Source organism: Mastigoproctus giganteus, chromosome 10, assembly GCF_048544385.1.
Source record: "Mastigoproctus giganteus isolate SK-2022 chromosome 10, ASM4854438v1, whole genome shotgun sequence".
NCBI lineage: Eukaryota > Metazoa > Arthropoda > Arachnida > Uropygi > Thelyphonidae > Mastigoproctus > Mastigoproctus giganteus.
Window position 1 is genome coordinate 141,826,793 of NC_143584.1, and position 18,488 is coordinate 141,845,280.

Sequence of the window (18,488 nt, forward strand, 5' to 3'; positions counted from 1 at the left end):
ATAGAGCTTGATTGACTTTCTGCAACATATATTTTTTTCCCTTAACAGTCAGTTTGTTAACTAGTCCTTTGTGTAATTTTCTCTGTTATTGTTACCAATAACAGAGAAAATACCTTACCTGGCAACCATTTTGCAACAAGGCAAAATGGTTGCCAGGCAGTTTGTTCAGCATCAATCATTTTGTCTTCCAATTTTTGGGAAGCTAACATTTTAACTTGTGGAAAAATAAATGTGCCCTTGGATCAGACAGTTTGGAAAAAACAGATTGTGTATGCTTGAAGGTTTCATTGTGTGCACCAGGCTGCAGCCCAGTTCTGGCAGACCATTCATTTTCTTCTCTTGTAAACCTGCTGCCCCAAAGGCAGAGAAAGCAAGATAACAAGGTGTGCAACAGGAATTGATGGGTGTATATTCCCATTGTGAAGCAATGTAGTTTTCAAACTTTTACCTGAACTACCTGTGAAAAGATGCTACTTTTCTGGATTGTGACGCATTAGCATTAGCATTAGTAGAGGCATTTGATGCAAGTAAGCAAGCTTATGCAGCATCAGCCAAAAAAAAAAAAAAAAAAAAACCACTCCCACTTCACCCCTCTGTTCGTTCAAAATACCTGTCCAGCTGAGCCTTAAACTTATTTAGGCTATCAACCTCCACCACAAGGGATGGAAGTCTGTTCCACCAACCAACCACCTGCTGGCTAAAGGCAAATTTCCGCACGTCTATCCTACATCTGTCTTTCCTCAATTTGAATTTATGCCCTCTCAGGTGATTTTTCTGAGCTAGAGGAAGAATCCCGTCAGCATTGAGCATGCTTAAACCATTCAAGGCTTTATACACCTCTATCAGATCACCTCGCTGGTGCCTAGTCTCCAGACACTGTAATTTGCAAAACTTAAGCCTTTCTTTGTAAGAGCACCCCTTTGTTCCATTCACTAATCTTGTTGCCCTTCTCTGTACTCGTTCCAGCAGCTCTACATCCTTCTTGAAATGAGGCCTCCAGGCCTGTACACAGTACTCTAGGTGTGGCCTGACCATTGCCTTATACAAGGGAATAATCACCTCCTTATCCCTGCTAGAAAAATTCCTATATATCATTGACAATACACCATTAGCTGCTCTTGCAGCCCGTCTGCACTGCTCAGAGAACTTCATATCTGCCTGCACAACCACCCCCAGGTCCCTTACATTCTCTACCACTGTCAGTGCAATACCACAGAGTTGATACGTTTCTCTGGGGTTGCTGTTTCCCATGTGTAGTACTTTACATTTGTCAATGTTAAACTTCATTTGCCACCTCTCAGCCCATCTGCTCAACCTTTCCAGATCCTGTTGCAGCAGCATAGTGTCAGTAGTGTCCTTGACAACCCTGCCTACCTTTGTATCGTCTGCAAACTTCGACATTAAGCTTGATATACCATCATCAATATCATTTATGAATACAGAAAACAATAATGGACCCAACACCTAGCCCTGAGGGACTCCACTAATAACATTAGTCCACGACGAGCAGTGTCCATTGATTACCACTCTCTGTCTTCTCCCCCTCAGCCACCCCTTTACCCACAGCAGCAATTTGCCTCCAATGTTACACTGCTCCAATTTGTGCAGCAGTCTTCCATGTGCAACAGTATCAAAAGCCTTTCTAAGATCCAAGTATATAATATCAAAGTTATTCCCTGCATCCAGTTCCTTTGTGACTGCATCATAGTATCCAATCAAATTGGTCAGGCAAGACTTCCCCTTAACAAAACCATGCTGTGTCCGAGCTATAACTGAAGTCTTGTCTAAATGATCCTGCAGTGCTTCTTTAACTAGTGCCTCCATTAATTTTCCTGGAACAGAAGTTAAACTCACAGGTCTATAATTGCTTGTGTCAGCTTTTGATCCTCCTTTGTGAATTGGGGTCACATTTGCACATCTCCAGTCTATGGGTACCTCCCCTGAGTCCAAGGATGCTCTCATAATTATGGCTAAGGGTTTGCTTACTTCCTTTGCTGCCTCCTTTAATATAACTGGATAGATCCCATCCACCCTAGGTGCCTTTCTTGTGTTTATCTTCAACAATTTCTCCTCCACTTTACTCTCAGTTATTACAAGATTCTCTAGCTTACTGCTAGAGTTGAATACACCTCTGGCTTTCTCCTCGCTAAATAACTCCTCATGTGTGAATGTCGATGCAAAATATTCATTTAGTTTGTTAGCTACCTGAGCAGGATCATCAACAGTTGACCCATCGATATCAAGTGGACCAATCTGATTCATCCCCTTCCTTCTAGAGTTTACATAAGTAAAGAACTCTTTGCTGTTTTTCTTTGCATCCCTTGCCAAAGATTTCTCGTAATCTGCCTTCACCTGCCTAACCTCCTTTGTAACTTGGTTACAGATCAACTTGTATCTATCACAGGCTTCTGTGTCATGTGTTAATTTGTATGTATCCCATGCATGTTTCTTCTCTGCCATATGCCTCATCAGTTCATCTGACATCCATTTAGGCCTAAACCTTGAACAATATTTCTTGGTTGGTATGTAAAGTCTAGTAGCTTCCAAGATAAGTTCTTTGAATGCTTCCCATTTTGCATTTACTGTTGGTGACATCATCAGTTGGTCCCACTGTATAGAATTTAAATACTGTCTCAGTCCATCGTAGTCGCCTTTACGAAAGCAATAACCCTTCCCTTTACCCCTAATGGTAGTTACCTCTTTGAGTAAATCCCACTTCAGCACACTGTGATCACTGCCACCTAGTGGTTCATTTATCTGCAGATTCTTAATGCATGAAGAATCACTACTGATAATCAAATCAAGAGTATTCCTCCCTCTAGTTGCCTCCCGAACATGCTGATGTAGAAAACAATCATCCAATAAATCCACAAAAGCCTTGCTAGTGTGTGAGTGACCAGCCCACAAATTCCAGTCAATATCTGGGAAATTAAAATCTCCCATTATAAGACTCTCTGATTTACTGGCCCACTCTATTTCCCTGTACAGTTTCTTATTATACTCATCAGAGTCATTAGGCCTATAGCACACTCCTACTCTCAATTTTGATCTCCCAATGCTTATGTCACACCAAACTGACTCGACACTGCACTGTCCAGCGATGTCCACTGGCTTCACTTCCTTGGATTTTATGTATTTCTTAACTAATAGCATAACCCCTCCTCCCTTCCTATCCAGTCTATCTTTTCTGTAGACATTGCACTCCCCAAATTCCAGTTCTGCATTCCTTATATCTGTGTGACACCAAGTCTCTGATATCCCAACAATATCTGCCTTTGATGTTTTGAGCAATACCTCAAATTCATCAAATTTATTTACTAAACTCCTAGCATTGGTGTACACGCAAGTATACATGCACCTATTTCTATTCTTAGCTACCCTAACACAACCCATGTGTTTACTTGTACCGCAATGACTCCCAGCAGTCTCTGAAATATCCTGAATCTTGTTTTTCAGGCTTCTGCTCATTCCAATAGAAGCAGTGCAAGAATCTCTTTAACCTCTGCCAGTGGCTACTGTTAATCTATTTGTCTTTGTATCCTCCCAAGCTAGCAGTTTTCCGACCCACCTAACACTGCCTCGATAGTATCAGCAAATATTCTTGAACCCTTTCTATTTAAGTGTATCCCATCCCTGTAGAAGCAATCCCTCCTGTTAACAAGTACAGTCCAGGCTGAAAAAAATTCTACCCCTTGAGCCTTGCACAATAAAGACCAATCAAAATAAAGACGAATAAATAATAAAGACCAATCAAATCACAAAAATAGTATAGAGATTCTATAACAGTAAAAACCTGCATAAATTACACTTCTTCTTATGTGGAAGTTTGCAACTGGATATAGTAGCTTCTGCTGTTAAACAAGATGTCAGGAGCTCTGTATTGGATTTGGTCAGATCCAAGGCCCTCACTAAGTCATCCAGTTCTTACTGATTAAGGATATATGGTGCTCTTTAACAGGCTTCTGAAGTATAATCCCAATTATCCTGTTCACCAGATTGACCATTCAGTTCTGAAATTTCTTCTCCAGAAGATAGATTTGAAATTGGCAGGTCATCATTGTGTAGCACCAGAAAAATAGAGGATGGTATATTGAGATACACCACAGTTTTTTTATCTGCAGAGTTTTCAAACTTTGATATATTCCCCCATACAAAAATAGCAGTTGTCACAATTATTTGTGGACTTCTTCCATATTCTAGGTAAAGCAAAAAATATACACTTGCAACTGCCATGAAATGTACATTCCCTTCTTATGCACATATTTAATGGGTTTAAATTAATTTCTTGTTTAATTTTTTTAAATTTAAATTGAACCACGACTTCAATAATGATTTAGTACAAGTAAGTCTCTCACTCTTATTAACTGTGTCTTCTATAACTCATCACATCCAAGTGGATTTATCAAGAAGTGAGTGCTGAAAATTAAGCGGTGTTACTTTAATATACTTACTAATTCTAATATAAAATATTGATATTTCAGGTAAAGTGAAAGCTATAGGAGTTTCTAACTATACTGTACTTCATTTAAAAGAACTTCTTGGATACTGCACTATAATACCAGCTATATTGCAGGTCAGTATATTGTAATTGCCACTGCTACAGTTTTTCTAATCTGATTGTAACAATTATTATAAGTATAATACATATATATAATTTATTAATCAATAGGTAGAGGTACATCCATATCTTGGCCAGACAGAACTGAGGCAGTTTTGCAGAGACCATGGCATTCATGTTCAAGCTTACTCATCTTTGGGCTCTTCTTCAGGGTGCAGTGAGGTATATTTTCAATTTTCCAATTTAATTAAAATTACAGAATGAAAACATAGTTTTTGCTGTTGTTAAATATGTCATAATTTAATTAGAAATTAATAATGTAGTCCAACTGTGAAAAGCCTCTCAATTACAAAAAAAATTTTAAATTAAAAACAGCTATTTGTATCTTATTCATAAAAAAATTACAAAAACTGTGTGAAGTTTATTATATTTTTAGGTAGTCTACTTCCAAGTCAGATTATTTAGACTACTTTTGCTAAAGCAAGACACTTTTTCTTTACTATCAGTCTTAAAATTATTATTATTATTATTATTTTTTTTTTGAGTTACTTAACTTGAGTAAAATTTACAAAGATGGCAGCTTTAAATATGTTTCTTAAGGTATTAAGCATACATATAATACTTATCCAAATGTTTTTATTTTTAAAATTATTAAAATATTGTTACAATGCTCCTACAATTAATGATTTCTCTGAGTAACAATATTTTTATTTACATTGTACCTCTCATAAGATTCTATGCATTTGACTAGCGATGAAAGTCTCAATTGACAATATAGGTACAATAACATTTGAGTGTTATGTTCTCATAAGTCATGCAGTTGTTGTGTTTGACCATTCAAAGCACTCTCAAGTCTGTACATTTCTTTTCAGCCAGTCACAGCACTAAAGTCACATGGTCATATTTATTAGTAGTTGGAGTCCATCTCTCTCTCTTTGTATATTACTTTTTTTTTTTTTTTTTTTTCCAGTGAAAACATCTGTGATTTTTGTAAAGCTGTTTTGTTTTTACTAAATGAATCAATAGTCATGACCCAATAAGTGAGTGTAAATGAAAATAAAATCAGGAAATCAATTTTTGTGCAAATGAAGCAAGAAATTATTTCAAAACATGAAAATGGCACTAAAGTAAGTGCATCAGTAAGTGCATATGGTCTCGTGTAGGCCAAAATTTCAATAATCATTAAACATAAGGATGCATTTAAAATAGCAAAAGTCAAGGATGTTTCTACCAAAGTTTTCAAATGGAAAAAACTATTGATGCTATGGAGTTGTGAAAAAATGAAAGGCAAATATGTAAATATTCAGTTTATTTTTAACAGGGTTAATGCCATTTATGATGACATAACATTTAACATTCCTCAATCATCTGATTCCACTTTGAAGACTTTACAGTTAGTAAGGATGGTTTGAGAATTTTAAAAAGAGATCTGAATTTAAAAGTGTAGCTAGGTATGGTGAAGCTGCAAGGGCAGTTAAAGAGAACAGCAGGGAAATTGAAGGCTGAGTTTTGTAAGTGATGGAAAGGAAAGCTATCTTTTTCATCAAATGTTCAATGTAGATGCAACTGGCCTATTTTGGAAGATGATGCTGAAGAGAATCCACACAACTTAAGGATGAAGCTGCTTTGCCAGTGTATAAGCCTATGAAGAATGGGTTAACCTTGTTGCTTGGTGTTAATGATTTTGGTGACTTTAAATTAAGCCATGATTGTGTATTGCTCTGTAGGTCCCAGGATATTCAAGCAACAAAAGGTTGAGAGATGACCTGGGGATGGGGTGTACTGGATGTCCAACTGCAGGACATAAATGACCAAGCAGCTGTTTACTGAATGAGCAACTGAAATTTTTGGTTCTACTGTAAAGAAATTTCTCATTGCTAACAAGCTCCTGCTTTTGAACAATGTACCTTGCCATAACCCTGAACTTGCTGCTTCTTTCAAGAGCAAATTTGATTTCATCAAGGTGATGTTCCTGCCAACCAACACCACTTCTTTGATCCAGCCTATAGATTAACAAATGATACCCAACTTCAAGAGGCTCCACATGAAGAAGTTGTTTAGGAAATGCCACAAAGCAACATCAAGTGGCAATGGCATGACACTGAAGGAATTTTGGAAGATGAAGTTCAGAATCCTGGAGGCTATAAGAAGCATTGTTTTAGCATGCCAAGAAGGCTCAATTTGATGCTTGGATGCACCTTGAGCCATAGAGGGTTAGAAACTGCTTAGAAACTTCTGTAGCCAGCCAACCAGCAAGATGTTGAAAGCTTAAAAAATCAGGCTAATAATGTACAAGAAATTGTCTCTTGGTCAATCTATAGAACTTGAAGTGGATGAGGAAGATATTGAAAACCTGGTCCAGTTTCATGAAAGGGAGCTTGCCACTGAAGACCTGCAACATTTGGAGTCTGTGGTCAAATGGGACAAAGGAAAGAAGGCAGAATGATCGTATAATGACTATAGATGTCAAGGAAAAATTGTATTATTGCGATCAGATGAAATTGGCTGCAAGACAACATCCCTCCATAGATTATATAGAGCTTATGAACTTCTGTTATGAATACACTGTTGCATTTCTTCAAGAAAACTTGTTAATGAGTAGGAGAAAGGCTACAACACAGACAAGATTGGATAGCTTTTTTTTTTTGCCTGGAGGAGGCCAAGGTTGAAATTGGTAACAGATGTAGCTTTGGCTTCAACCACACCTGAACCTCTAGAAGTTATTATAGAAGAAGACACTCCTCTCAAAAATGTTTCCCCAACTTCAGCTTCTCTATCATTCTTAGACATAATTCTTTTTAACTAAATATAGGAATTTTTTTTTATCAATTTACTATATTAATTATGGATGTATTTAACAATGTTGGCAGTGGTGTGACTAGAAAAAGTGGGCCCCAATGCAAAGTTTAATGTGGGTCACCTGAAAATATTTGTTTTGGTAAAAATGTATTTAAAATTTTTATCAATACAATATAAAACCAAAAATAATATTAAATTCTGTAAATATAAAAATGAAAAATAAATTCTGAAAATTAAATGAAGTAGTATATTGGCTTGCCTAAATTTTGTCTAGATTTGGCATTGGCAAAATCATTAATTAATTTGGAAACATCCATTCTTTCAGCTTGTTATGCTGCTATGCTAAGGAGTGCTAGTGCTGATAGACGTTGTTGTTCCATGGTTGATACAGTAACCGAAATTGTCAAAAATAATATCAATAAGGAGTACACTTCTGAAAAACTAGCAGTCATATTGTAGTATTTTACTATGACTAGTTCTACAAATTCGCGAATAGTTCTAATTTTTGCAATTTCATTTTTTGGTGACTTTACGCAAAGTCATAAAGTCACTAAATTCAAAGCATGACTTTATGCAAAGTCATAAAGTCAATTGCATTGAAAATGATTCTGAAAAGTCACTTAAATTTCTTTTGCATGTTCTCTGCATTTTTTATAATGGAATTTTCATCCATTTGGATTAATTGAGTTGGAGTAAGAAGTGCAAACAAGTCAGAAAATGTATTTAGTCCTTGAAACACTTTGTGCAGTTGGGCGGTCACTAAGTCAATTACGTGATAAAAAATGTTAGCTTTAAAGAGAAGTTCTACATTTTCAAATCAGTAGTCCTCTGCCAGTTCATCAAAATGTTTCTTAACAAATCGCCTCCTTTCATTTGCAAATTGACACGGTACCAGCATTAGCATTAGTAAAGGCACATGGTGCAAGAAAGCAAGCTTATATATAGCATCAGCCAAAAAAAAAAAAAAAAAAACCTCTTCTCATTTCACCCATCCACTCACTCCAAATGTTTGTCTAGTTCTGTCTTGAATCTATTTAAGCTATCAACTTCTACAACGACAGTTGGAAGTTTGTTCCAGCAATCAACCAACCGCTGGCTAAAGGCAAACTTCCACACATCTATCCTGCAACTTCCTGCAACTGTCTTTCCTCAATTTGAATTTATGCGCTCTCAGGTGATTATTCTAATCAAGAGGAAGAATCCCATCAGCATTGAGCATGCTCAAACTATTCAAGGCTTTATACACCACATTTCTGCATAATAGATGATGCTTCCCTGACGATATTTTCATATTCATTTAATTTTTTCACGTGATTATACGATGTTTCTATGTCCAATGCAGCTTGACCAATATCCATATTCGTTCTTTGCAAAATCGTTGATGTTGAATTAATACTCAACAAGATTTTTCTGTCAGTATGGTGGTTAACACAAAATCAAAATTTTAAATATTATTTTTAATTCAGATAGCTTCTGACTTTTCATTGCTTTTTGACGATTGTATGATAATTTATTTAATGCCATTAGCAAATTGGGAAATTTGCTAATGCCATTAAATTTTGCAGCGATTATAAATGCAAGCTGACCAAACAACGAATTGGATTTAATTTATTTAATACAATATCTCATTTTAATACAATATCGCACCAGGGACTTTTGTGACATTATATGTCAAAAAATACTGGGGGGGGGGGGGGCAAAAGTCCCCACAGGCTCAATCGCATGGTCCCCCAGTATTACTCAGGAATATTACACAAAATTAAAATTTTCAATATTATTTTTAATTCAGACAGCTTCCAACTTCCCCACAGGCTCAACCGCATGGTCCCCCAGTATTACTCAGGAATATTACACAAAATTAAAATTTTCAATATTATTTTTAATTCAGACAGCTTCCAACTTTTCATTGCTTTTTGACAATTGTATGATAATTTTATTTAATGCCATTAGCAAATTGGAAAATTCCAATTTTATAGCGATTGCATTTTAATACAATATCACACCAGGGACTTTTTTGACATATAAACTGTGGGGACAAAAGTCCCCACAGGCCCAACTGCATGTTCCCCCCACACCCCCAGTAATACTCAGAAATATTATAGGTGGAATAGTAATACTATACTCAATAATAATGATACCCAATAATTTGGCCCTGATTTGACTTTGTCCCCCGCAGTCACAAATCCTTAAAAATTGCCCTGGAAGCAGCACCTGTGCTAATACCGTTTCACTTCTGCTCATTGCAGTTTCGCTTGTGCTGTGCAGCTAGCTAACAATAAACATGCTTTGTGTGAAAAAAATTATTGTTCGTAGACAAAGTAAATTTTATCATAAACATAACTAAAAAACTTACATTTTTACTCAATTAAATTTTTTTCCCCAATAGATGTGCCACTGAATGTTGACATAACTGTTTATTTACTAATTATGAAATGCTTGAATACTCTACAGCATTGTATTAGAAAGAACAATTTTTCTGTGAAAAAGTTCAACTTCCAATGGATTAATCTTTTAACACATTTCATTTATTGATTATTAATAATTTTGGTTTATAATAATTTTTGTGGCACCACCATATTGATAAAATTACTAAAATGCTTTTATCTGGAATGCCCAATGTCCCAATCCTTTTTTTTTTTTTTTTTGGATAAAATATTTATACAGTCAGTCCTTGTATAACACATGTTTACACTACACGAATTCAATCATACACGATTTATAAATAGGGGAACGACATCTTATATAACACGAACCGAATTCGCTTATGCACGATTCGCCTTTATGTTTACAAGAAATGGCTGTCGAACACAAAATCACCCCAACTGAATGCAACACGATAGGAATGAAGAGAAGATTCTGAAAATGTATTTATGTTTTTTATATCAGTGAAGGGGAAACACATTTCACCATAATAACGTAAAAACCAACACAATTCCAGCTATTGGTATAATCGCAAATGCAATTAGATCCAGTTTACTACCAGTTTATAACATATTCCACTAGCAGAAATGCAACTGGAAATTGTTTTTATTGTTTTATGGTAGTAACCCCTAGAAATGTGCTTTAGTAAAATGTGAGGTGTTAATAGTGTATCTCTGCCTTTACGGTGTTGTTTATTCAGTTGCTACACGCGCGCAGCTTTGTTTATGTGTATCAAGCGTGCCTCCTCGTTTTGTAATTGTGCTTTATTCCCTAAAAATGAGTAAAATACTTAAAAGGTGTGAAAAGAAGGTGTCCTGCTGAAGACACTGCAGATTCAGAGAGAAAAAGAAAAGCAATATCAATAAACCAAGGCGGACTGGGTCAAAAATTCTTACCTGGGAAAATTTATAGTGGCCTCATACTATGGCCAAAATCACACCGGCCTCGGGGTTTCCCTGGGGAGGCTTATGGCCAGTCTGCCTCTGTCAATAGAGAAAAAAATATGAAATTGTGAAACTCTTTGAGCTAAATGAAAGACCATGTGATATTGCACGTGCTACAGACCTAAATGAGGCAATGCCGAGAATTAGAAAGAATGCAGAGAAAATAAAAACAACTTTCATAGCAGGAACAACTCAAAGTGTAATTAAAATCCATTAGATTAAGATGCAAAGGATTGGAAGAGATGGAACTGCTGTCATCTGTTTGGATAGAAAATCAAACAAAAAAACCAAGTTTGCTTACGATAGAAGCAAAAGCATTAGTAATATTTTATTACATAATAGTCGTAATAAAATACTTACATATTTTATTACGATTATTTATTGTGTTTGGTAATGTTTTGGTTACAAATGTGTGTTTAATCTTGTGTGGTCGGCCCTAATCCTATTTTTCCCATAGGGCCTGTTGTTTATATTGCACGATTTTGCATTGCACGAGGGTTTCTAGGAACACAACTATCGTGCTATACGAGACTGTATCTAGCTTGTGGCCTCTCATGAATGTGTAAAAAAAATTTTTGGGGTGTGATTTTTTAGACACATCTGATGTAATGGTATCATAGTTCAAAAGTATATTATGTACCAGGTGAAATTATTTATTAGTATTAGTAGTGGCAAATGATTCAAGGAAGTAAGCAAGCTTGTACAACATCAACCAAATAAAAAAAACTCATTTATGTGATAACCAATAGCATGAGTTGGGTATGAAATCACGTCTAAAAATTTGTTTAACCCTTTATTAAATTTATCATAGGTATGTGCAGCCTAAAACGAGAAGGGGGGGACAACCACATTTTGGGTCCTCCATAAAAAATAAATATTTTTATTTTTAAATAAATATATTTTTATAAATACAATTTTGTATATATATTAAAACTTTTATTTATTTAAAAAATAAATTTATATAATAATTTATTTAAAAAACAGATACATTAAAATACATTATAATAACTAATAAATAACTAATAAATAATCTTTTTAGGTTTACAGTGTTTTTGGGTCTATTTATTTATTTATTATAATAATATTCTACGTTCAAAAGGAACAAATGACGAATTCGTCAGTTACTTCTTCTACAGTGACTGCAGCAGTTAATTCATTACTATAAACTCATTTGTGAACCTTTACGTTTCACGATCACCAAGAAGACCTTCTGTGAATTCCGTGAATCACCAAAAAAAAAAATAGGAGATTAAGTGTAAAGTAGGAATATATATGAAAAGCGTTGTTTACTCCCGTTTAGCAAGGGGAGGCACTGCGAATAGTACCGATATATTACATATGTTCTGGATGCTACTGTCGCGCAGCATAGCTGACAGCTGTCTCAAACGAAATGAGTGCAGAAATTCAAATACCGGAATATGTTTTACACATAAAAAACATGAATAAAATAAAAACTATCTATTTTATTATTTAAATATTTATTTATTTTAATTCTTTAGTTTTAAAATTCAACAATTTTTTTTTTTTTTTATGATTTAACAAAAATATTTGACATGTAAGGCTACGAAGGCACCCTTCAAGATTTCAGTGGAGACCATGCCCTCCCAGCCCATGCACACCTATGAAATTTATTCAAACTACCTACTTCCACAATACCAGAAAGTAGTTTGTTCCAACGATCAGTTATTCCCTGGCTGAAAGCAAATTTTCACACATCTAAAATTTTCTGTATCCATGATTAATAACATTGCTCTTCTCTGTATCTATTCCAAAAGCTCCATCCTTCCTAAAATGAGGCTTCCAGACCTGTATACAGTACTAAAGATGCAACCAAACTCTTTCCTTATATGATGGAATAATCAATAGGGCTCATGATTTTCTGTGGCATGCAGAATTTCACACCATGCCTTGGAATTTGTGTTTTGTGTAGAATTTTTATTTCACTGAGGAAAATATCCAAATTTATAACTTTCAGAAGAAAATTCACAGTTGTTAAAAGTAATCTTTAGCCAAAATAATGCTTTATTATTAATATTTTTCTTATTTATTTTAAAATAATTAAAAATAGTTACTAGATAACTTATGATGTCGGGTCAGACTTTATTTCACTCTTACGATGGCTAAACACCAAGTTTACTTTAAATCTGATTGATGAACTGACTCACAAAGTGTTGGATGTCACAAGCCTCATACATTCTGAACAACGTCAAATGCAGATGAGGAAATGACAGTTTTTTAGTAGACTACACAAGGTATATTTGATTGCATAATTTTTTTAAACTTGAAGTTTAAAAACTGTAAATAAATTTAATCCATTCAACTGAGTCACCCATTAAAGAAAAAATGAACACGCTTAGTAAGACGTCTATGCACATTGGTCCAGTCATCGTGTGTCAGCGGATAGGTTTTATGTTTATGATGGAATGTTCTGGTGCAAATTTGCAACATGCCATTATGTAATATCTGTAAGCAAACTATAGTAGACCATTTGAACAGTAAGAAAACACCAAGGATCTGGGTAAAGAAGATCTGAAGTGCCAGACTATGATAGCAAGTTGCCAATGACAGAAAATGGTTGCTGCTACTGAAAAGAATAAACTTGTAATAGATTTGATTGAGGCATTTATAGCAGTCAGCATTTCATTGGGAAAGGTTGATAATCCAGAATTTTTTTAGAAACGCATCAAAGTAGGAGGAAACATACCTAAAGTAAATACATTCAGAGAATGTAATGTACTGCAAGTGTTTGGACTTCAGCAGTCAAATAATAAAAGGACTTCAGCAGTCAGAATAAAAAAAATTTGCTATCTTAGTTGACGAAACATTGGATGTGGTTGGTCTATGCATGATGTAAATGATATAATGTGAATGATATAAATGATTCCAGAGCACTTTTAGTTAATACTGAATTTCTTGAACAAGTCAATAATGCTGCAGTTTCGCAGCTTGTTATGAGGACATTGGGGTTGACACTGTTCCTCTCTAAGCATAAGGGGCTTAGAGGGGAACAGGTATCCTGTGTGTTATCACACACTCAGCCTAAAACACTGATGGATCCAATATCTCTCTATTACAGAAGATTTAGGAGAAGTCCGGTTGGCCTGCCTCCCTAAAATCCACTCATGCACACCTTCTCGATGGTAAGCCCTGTTACGTCACTTAGGTGGCAACGAACGTGTAGAGTGGTTCTCTTCAAGACGCCTGGTCAGCGTGAAGAGGAAAAGACCAAACCCTCCAGCAATGAGAGCACAACAATACAAATGGCCCTCAGTCCCCAGCAGCTTTCACTCTCCCTCTTATGGCAGCGAGAGGATCAGAGTGGAAGCAGAGGGTGCTAAGAATCTCTGGGTATGACCAGGCTGCCATGCACGGAAATTGAACTTGGCCTGTTATAACGTACGATCACTCATCGGTGAAGACAGGATATTAGAGCTGGAAAAGGAATTAGAAAATGTGAATTGGAATATCATTGGTTTGGCTGAAACAAGAAGAAGAAATGAATCACTTATAAGTTTATCAAGTGGAAATCTGCTGTACACCAATGGAAACAGTGAAAGGAGTGAAGGTGGAGTTGGGTTTCTGGTCCATAAAGATTTTAAAAACAACATTTTGGAATTCAAAAGTACATCACCAAGGGTGTCAAGACTAATACTCAAGATTTCTAAGAGGTACAAGCTAAAGATTATAATGATTTATGCACCAACATCGAGCCATGATGATGAAGAGGTTGAAGAAATGTACACTGAAATTGAGAGCCTTCTAGATGAGCAGAAAACCCACTACACTATTATTATGGGCGACTTCAATGCTAAGGTTGGAAAAAGGCAAAACAGCGCAGAAAGAGGAACTATAGGAAATTTTGGAATTGGTGAAAGAAATAAAAGAGGTGAAAGACTTGTGGAATTTGCAGAATCTCAAGGAATGTCAGTAATGAACACTTTTTTCAAGAAAAGGGTGAACAGAAAGTGGACATGGAAGAGTCCAAATGGATTAACAACTAATGAAATCGACTTCATCCTCACTAACAGAAGATATATTGTGAATGATGTTACCGTCCTGAATAAGGTAAATGTTGGAAGTGATCACAGAATGGTAAGATGTACACTTGATATAGATGTAGGAAAGGAAAGGAAAAAACTGACTCGAGTAAATAATACAAAGGTCTTTGAAATAACAGAGGAGGAGAAAAAGCAGTATGTACTGGAACTTAAGAACACGTTTGAGCTTCTGCAGACTGCTCAGGACCAAGATATCGACGAGGAATATTACAACTTTCTGAAAGTGATAAAGCCCAAGAAACCTATAGGGAAACAGAAATCCAAAGAAGAAAAAATTAGTCAAGAAACACTTGTCATGATGAACCAAAGACGACAAATGAAGAGCAAGAAAAACACTGACAGGGAGAAAATTGAGTATACTGAGTTATGCAAAGCCATTAGAAAGAGACTCAGAGAGGACATAAGAAGATTTAACACAAGAAAAGTAGAACAAGCATTAAGGGAAAACAAAGGATTTAAATCAGCAGCCATGAGCAGTAATACAGAAAGACAAATGATACTGAAACTGAAGAATAGCGATGGTGTACTTATAAACAGCAGAGAAGGCATAATTCAAATAGCAGAAGACTACTATAGAGAATTATACAAGGAGCGAGGGAATGATACCAGCAGTGAGGAAGATGGATTGCAAAGTAGCAACACATACGACATACCTGATATTCTTCCTGATGAGGTAGAACATGCATTGAATAAAATGAAGAATCGGAAAGCCCCGGGGGAAGATGAAGTTACTGTAGAGTTGTTAAAATTGGGAGGAAGAGACATAACACAAAAACTGGCAAGGCTCTTCACAAAGTGCATTAGAAAAGGTGTGATGCCTAAGCAGTGGAATAATGCAATCATAGTTTTGCTGCATAAGAAAGGAGATAAATCAGAAATTGGAAATTATAGACCAATTAGCTTGTTATCCCATATCTACAAGTTGTTCACAAGGGTCATTACTAACAGATTAGAAAGAATACTTGATGAGAATCAACCAAAAGAGCAAGCTGGCTTTAGGACAGGATTCTCAACTATGGATCACCTTCACGTAATATCACAGCTAATGGAGAAAGCAAATGAATATAAAACACCATTATGCCTGGCATTTGTGGATTATGAAAAGGCATTTGACTCCATACAGCATAAGGCAATGTTTCGGGCACTGGAAAGACAAGGCATAGATACTCCATATATTATGATTTTGAAGAAAATATATGAGAGTGCTACATCCTTTATTAGACTAGACAAAGACAGTAGGAAATTTAAAATCGAGAAAGGAGTTCGACAAGGAGACACAATATCTCCGAAGCTGTTTACTGCTGCCCTTGAGGAAGCTTTCAGAAGATTAGACTGGTCGCAGAAAGGAGTCAATGTGAACGGAGAGTACCTAAACCATTTACGATTTGCAGATGACATTGTGGTCATAAGCCACGATCCCAAAGAATTAGAGGAAAATCTTAATCAGTTATGCACAGTTAGTAAGGATTTTGGACTAAAGATGAATATGGCTAAAACAAAAGTAATGATGAACAAGTATGCCACGGAAAGGGAAATAATGATTGAAGGAGCAGTAATTGAAAAGGTGGAGTCATATACTTATCTGGGACAAGTTATTAGCTGTAATAATGATAAATGGCTGGAAGTCAAGAGAAGAATAAATTTTGGATGGATAGCATTCAGGAAATATAGTCACATACTGAAGAGCAATATCCCAGTTTGTCTGAAACGTAAAATAATGAATCAATGTATACTCCCCACCATGACTTATGGAAGTGAAACTTGGGCACTCACCAAAAGAATGGAAGAGAAGCTAAGAACTACACAGCGAAGAATGGAACGAATTATATTGGGAATCAGACTGTTAGATAAGAAGAGAAACACATGGATTAGGCAGCAAACTCAAGTAAAGGACATTCTTATCAAAACTAAAGAACTGAAATGGTCTTGGGCAGGACACATAGCTCGAAGACATGATGACAGATGGACTAAGAAAATAACAGAATGGTACCCAAGAGGAGCTAGAAGAAAACCTGGAAGACAAAGGCGGAGATGGATAGATGAAATTCGTGAGTTTTTGAGTAGTAAATGGATGGCCAGTGCTCAAAACAGAAGGAACTGGAAAGTTGCTGGAGAGGCCTTCATCCTGCAGTGGATTGAAAATGGCTGATGATGATGATGATGGGGTTGACACTAATAATATTGTAGCATTGGTTTTAGACAATGCAGGCTATATGAAGAAAGCATTTAGTGAGGTTTTAAAAGGCATGCTTCCCAGTGCAGTTCACGCAACCTGTTGGGCTTATATACTTTCCTTGGTTGGTGACAAATTTCGAAGTTGCCTTGAGTTGTGCGATAATTTGGTTGCTTGCATGAAAGCAATTTTTTCTAAAGCTCCAAGTTGCCGAGCACATTATTTGAATTACTTGCCATCTCTTCCTCTAGTTCCAGTGATAGCATTCTGGAATACCTGGTTGAAAGCTGCAATTTATAATGCAAAACATATTACTCTATATAACGGCTTTGTTGAAAATAAAATATAAGTACAATGCTAACACTATGCACTTAGAACACTCTCAACTATTGTCTTCTGACAGTATGGATATATTGACTGTGGAGCTTGAATTTTTGGCTGTTCATGGTGAATATTTAATGAGTACACTTACTGCTTTTGAGGCACACAGCTTCTTAGCATCTGATGCATACAACAATGTTGCAGATAATTTTCATGGCTCAGGGGTCCTGGTTTTCCCTTTGCAACAGAAAATTGTGAAAGAGCTATGAACTCAGCAGCTGCTGAATATGTGGAAAGCACAAAGCAACTAGCTATGTGAGTTTTCAAAACCATGCACATATTTGATTCTCATCAATTACCTTTACTTTCAAAATCATTCAGTGAGCATATAATTTATTGCCAGTATTAGCATCTGCCTCTGAATAGTGGCATATGTCAGATATTGTTGAGCAAGAAGAAATACAAGAAAATTCCTCTCTGGAAAAACAACTCCCACAGTTAACTATGTTGGCAAAAACATATCTGGAATTTCTGTATCATCAGTTGATGAAGAACACTCATTTTCGAAGTATGGATCTGTGTTGTCTCCTTTACATTGCAACTTGTCTGAAAACAATCTTCAAGCGTACTGTGCAGTATTTTTTAACAGTTAAAAGGATTTAATTAGCAGTTTTATTACAATTATTTGTTAATAAATAAAATGATCACACTTTTTTTGCCTCATTATTCATTACCTAATTTATAACTTGATTATTCACTAGCATTTTAAAAGTTCTTATTAAGGTCTTTCATTGTTTATAAATTATAATTGAAAAAGGCCATACCACAGGTATTTTGCGCCGCGCTGCAGAATTTTCCGTTTTTGCTGCAGGGAAAACAATGGGCCCTAATAATCACCTCTTTGTCCATACTGCCAGAATCCCATGAACTGTCCTAGCAGCCTGTACTGATCAGAGAACTTCATGTTAATTACTCCTAGTTCTTCTTCTTCATTATCCACCACCTTGAATTATGTATCACCCAATTGGTATATTATTCTGATTCCTGCTACCTGTTTGCAGTACCTTGCATTTATCAATGTTAAACCTGAATTTCCACTTCTCAGTCTATCTGTCTAATATTTTTGTCATTTTGCAGTAGCGTACCCTGATTGCTGTCATTAACCTACTCTGCCATCTTTTGTATCATTTGCAAATGTAGACATTAAGCTTGAT

General features: G+C 35.9%; 1 protein-coding gene across 1 annotated transcript in view; it reads left to right on the top strand.

Moving 5' to 3' along the window:
- Positions 1–18,488, top strand: part of LOC150079326 (uncharacterized) — a 124,105-nt gene that overhangs the window by 83,169 nt on the left and 22,448 nt on the right. The window contains exons 5-6 of the mRNA XM_090382621.1: positions 4,482–4,573; positions 4,670–4,780. Coding sequence (XP_090238747.1) covers positions 4,482–4,573; positions 4,670–4,780 — 203 coding nt within the window. The remainder of the gene's footprint in view (positions 1–4,481; positions 4,574–4,669; positions 4,781–18,488) is intronic.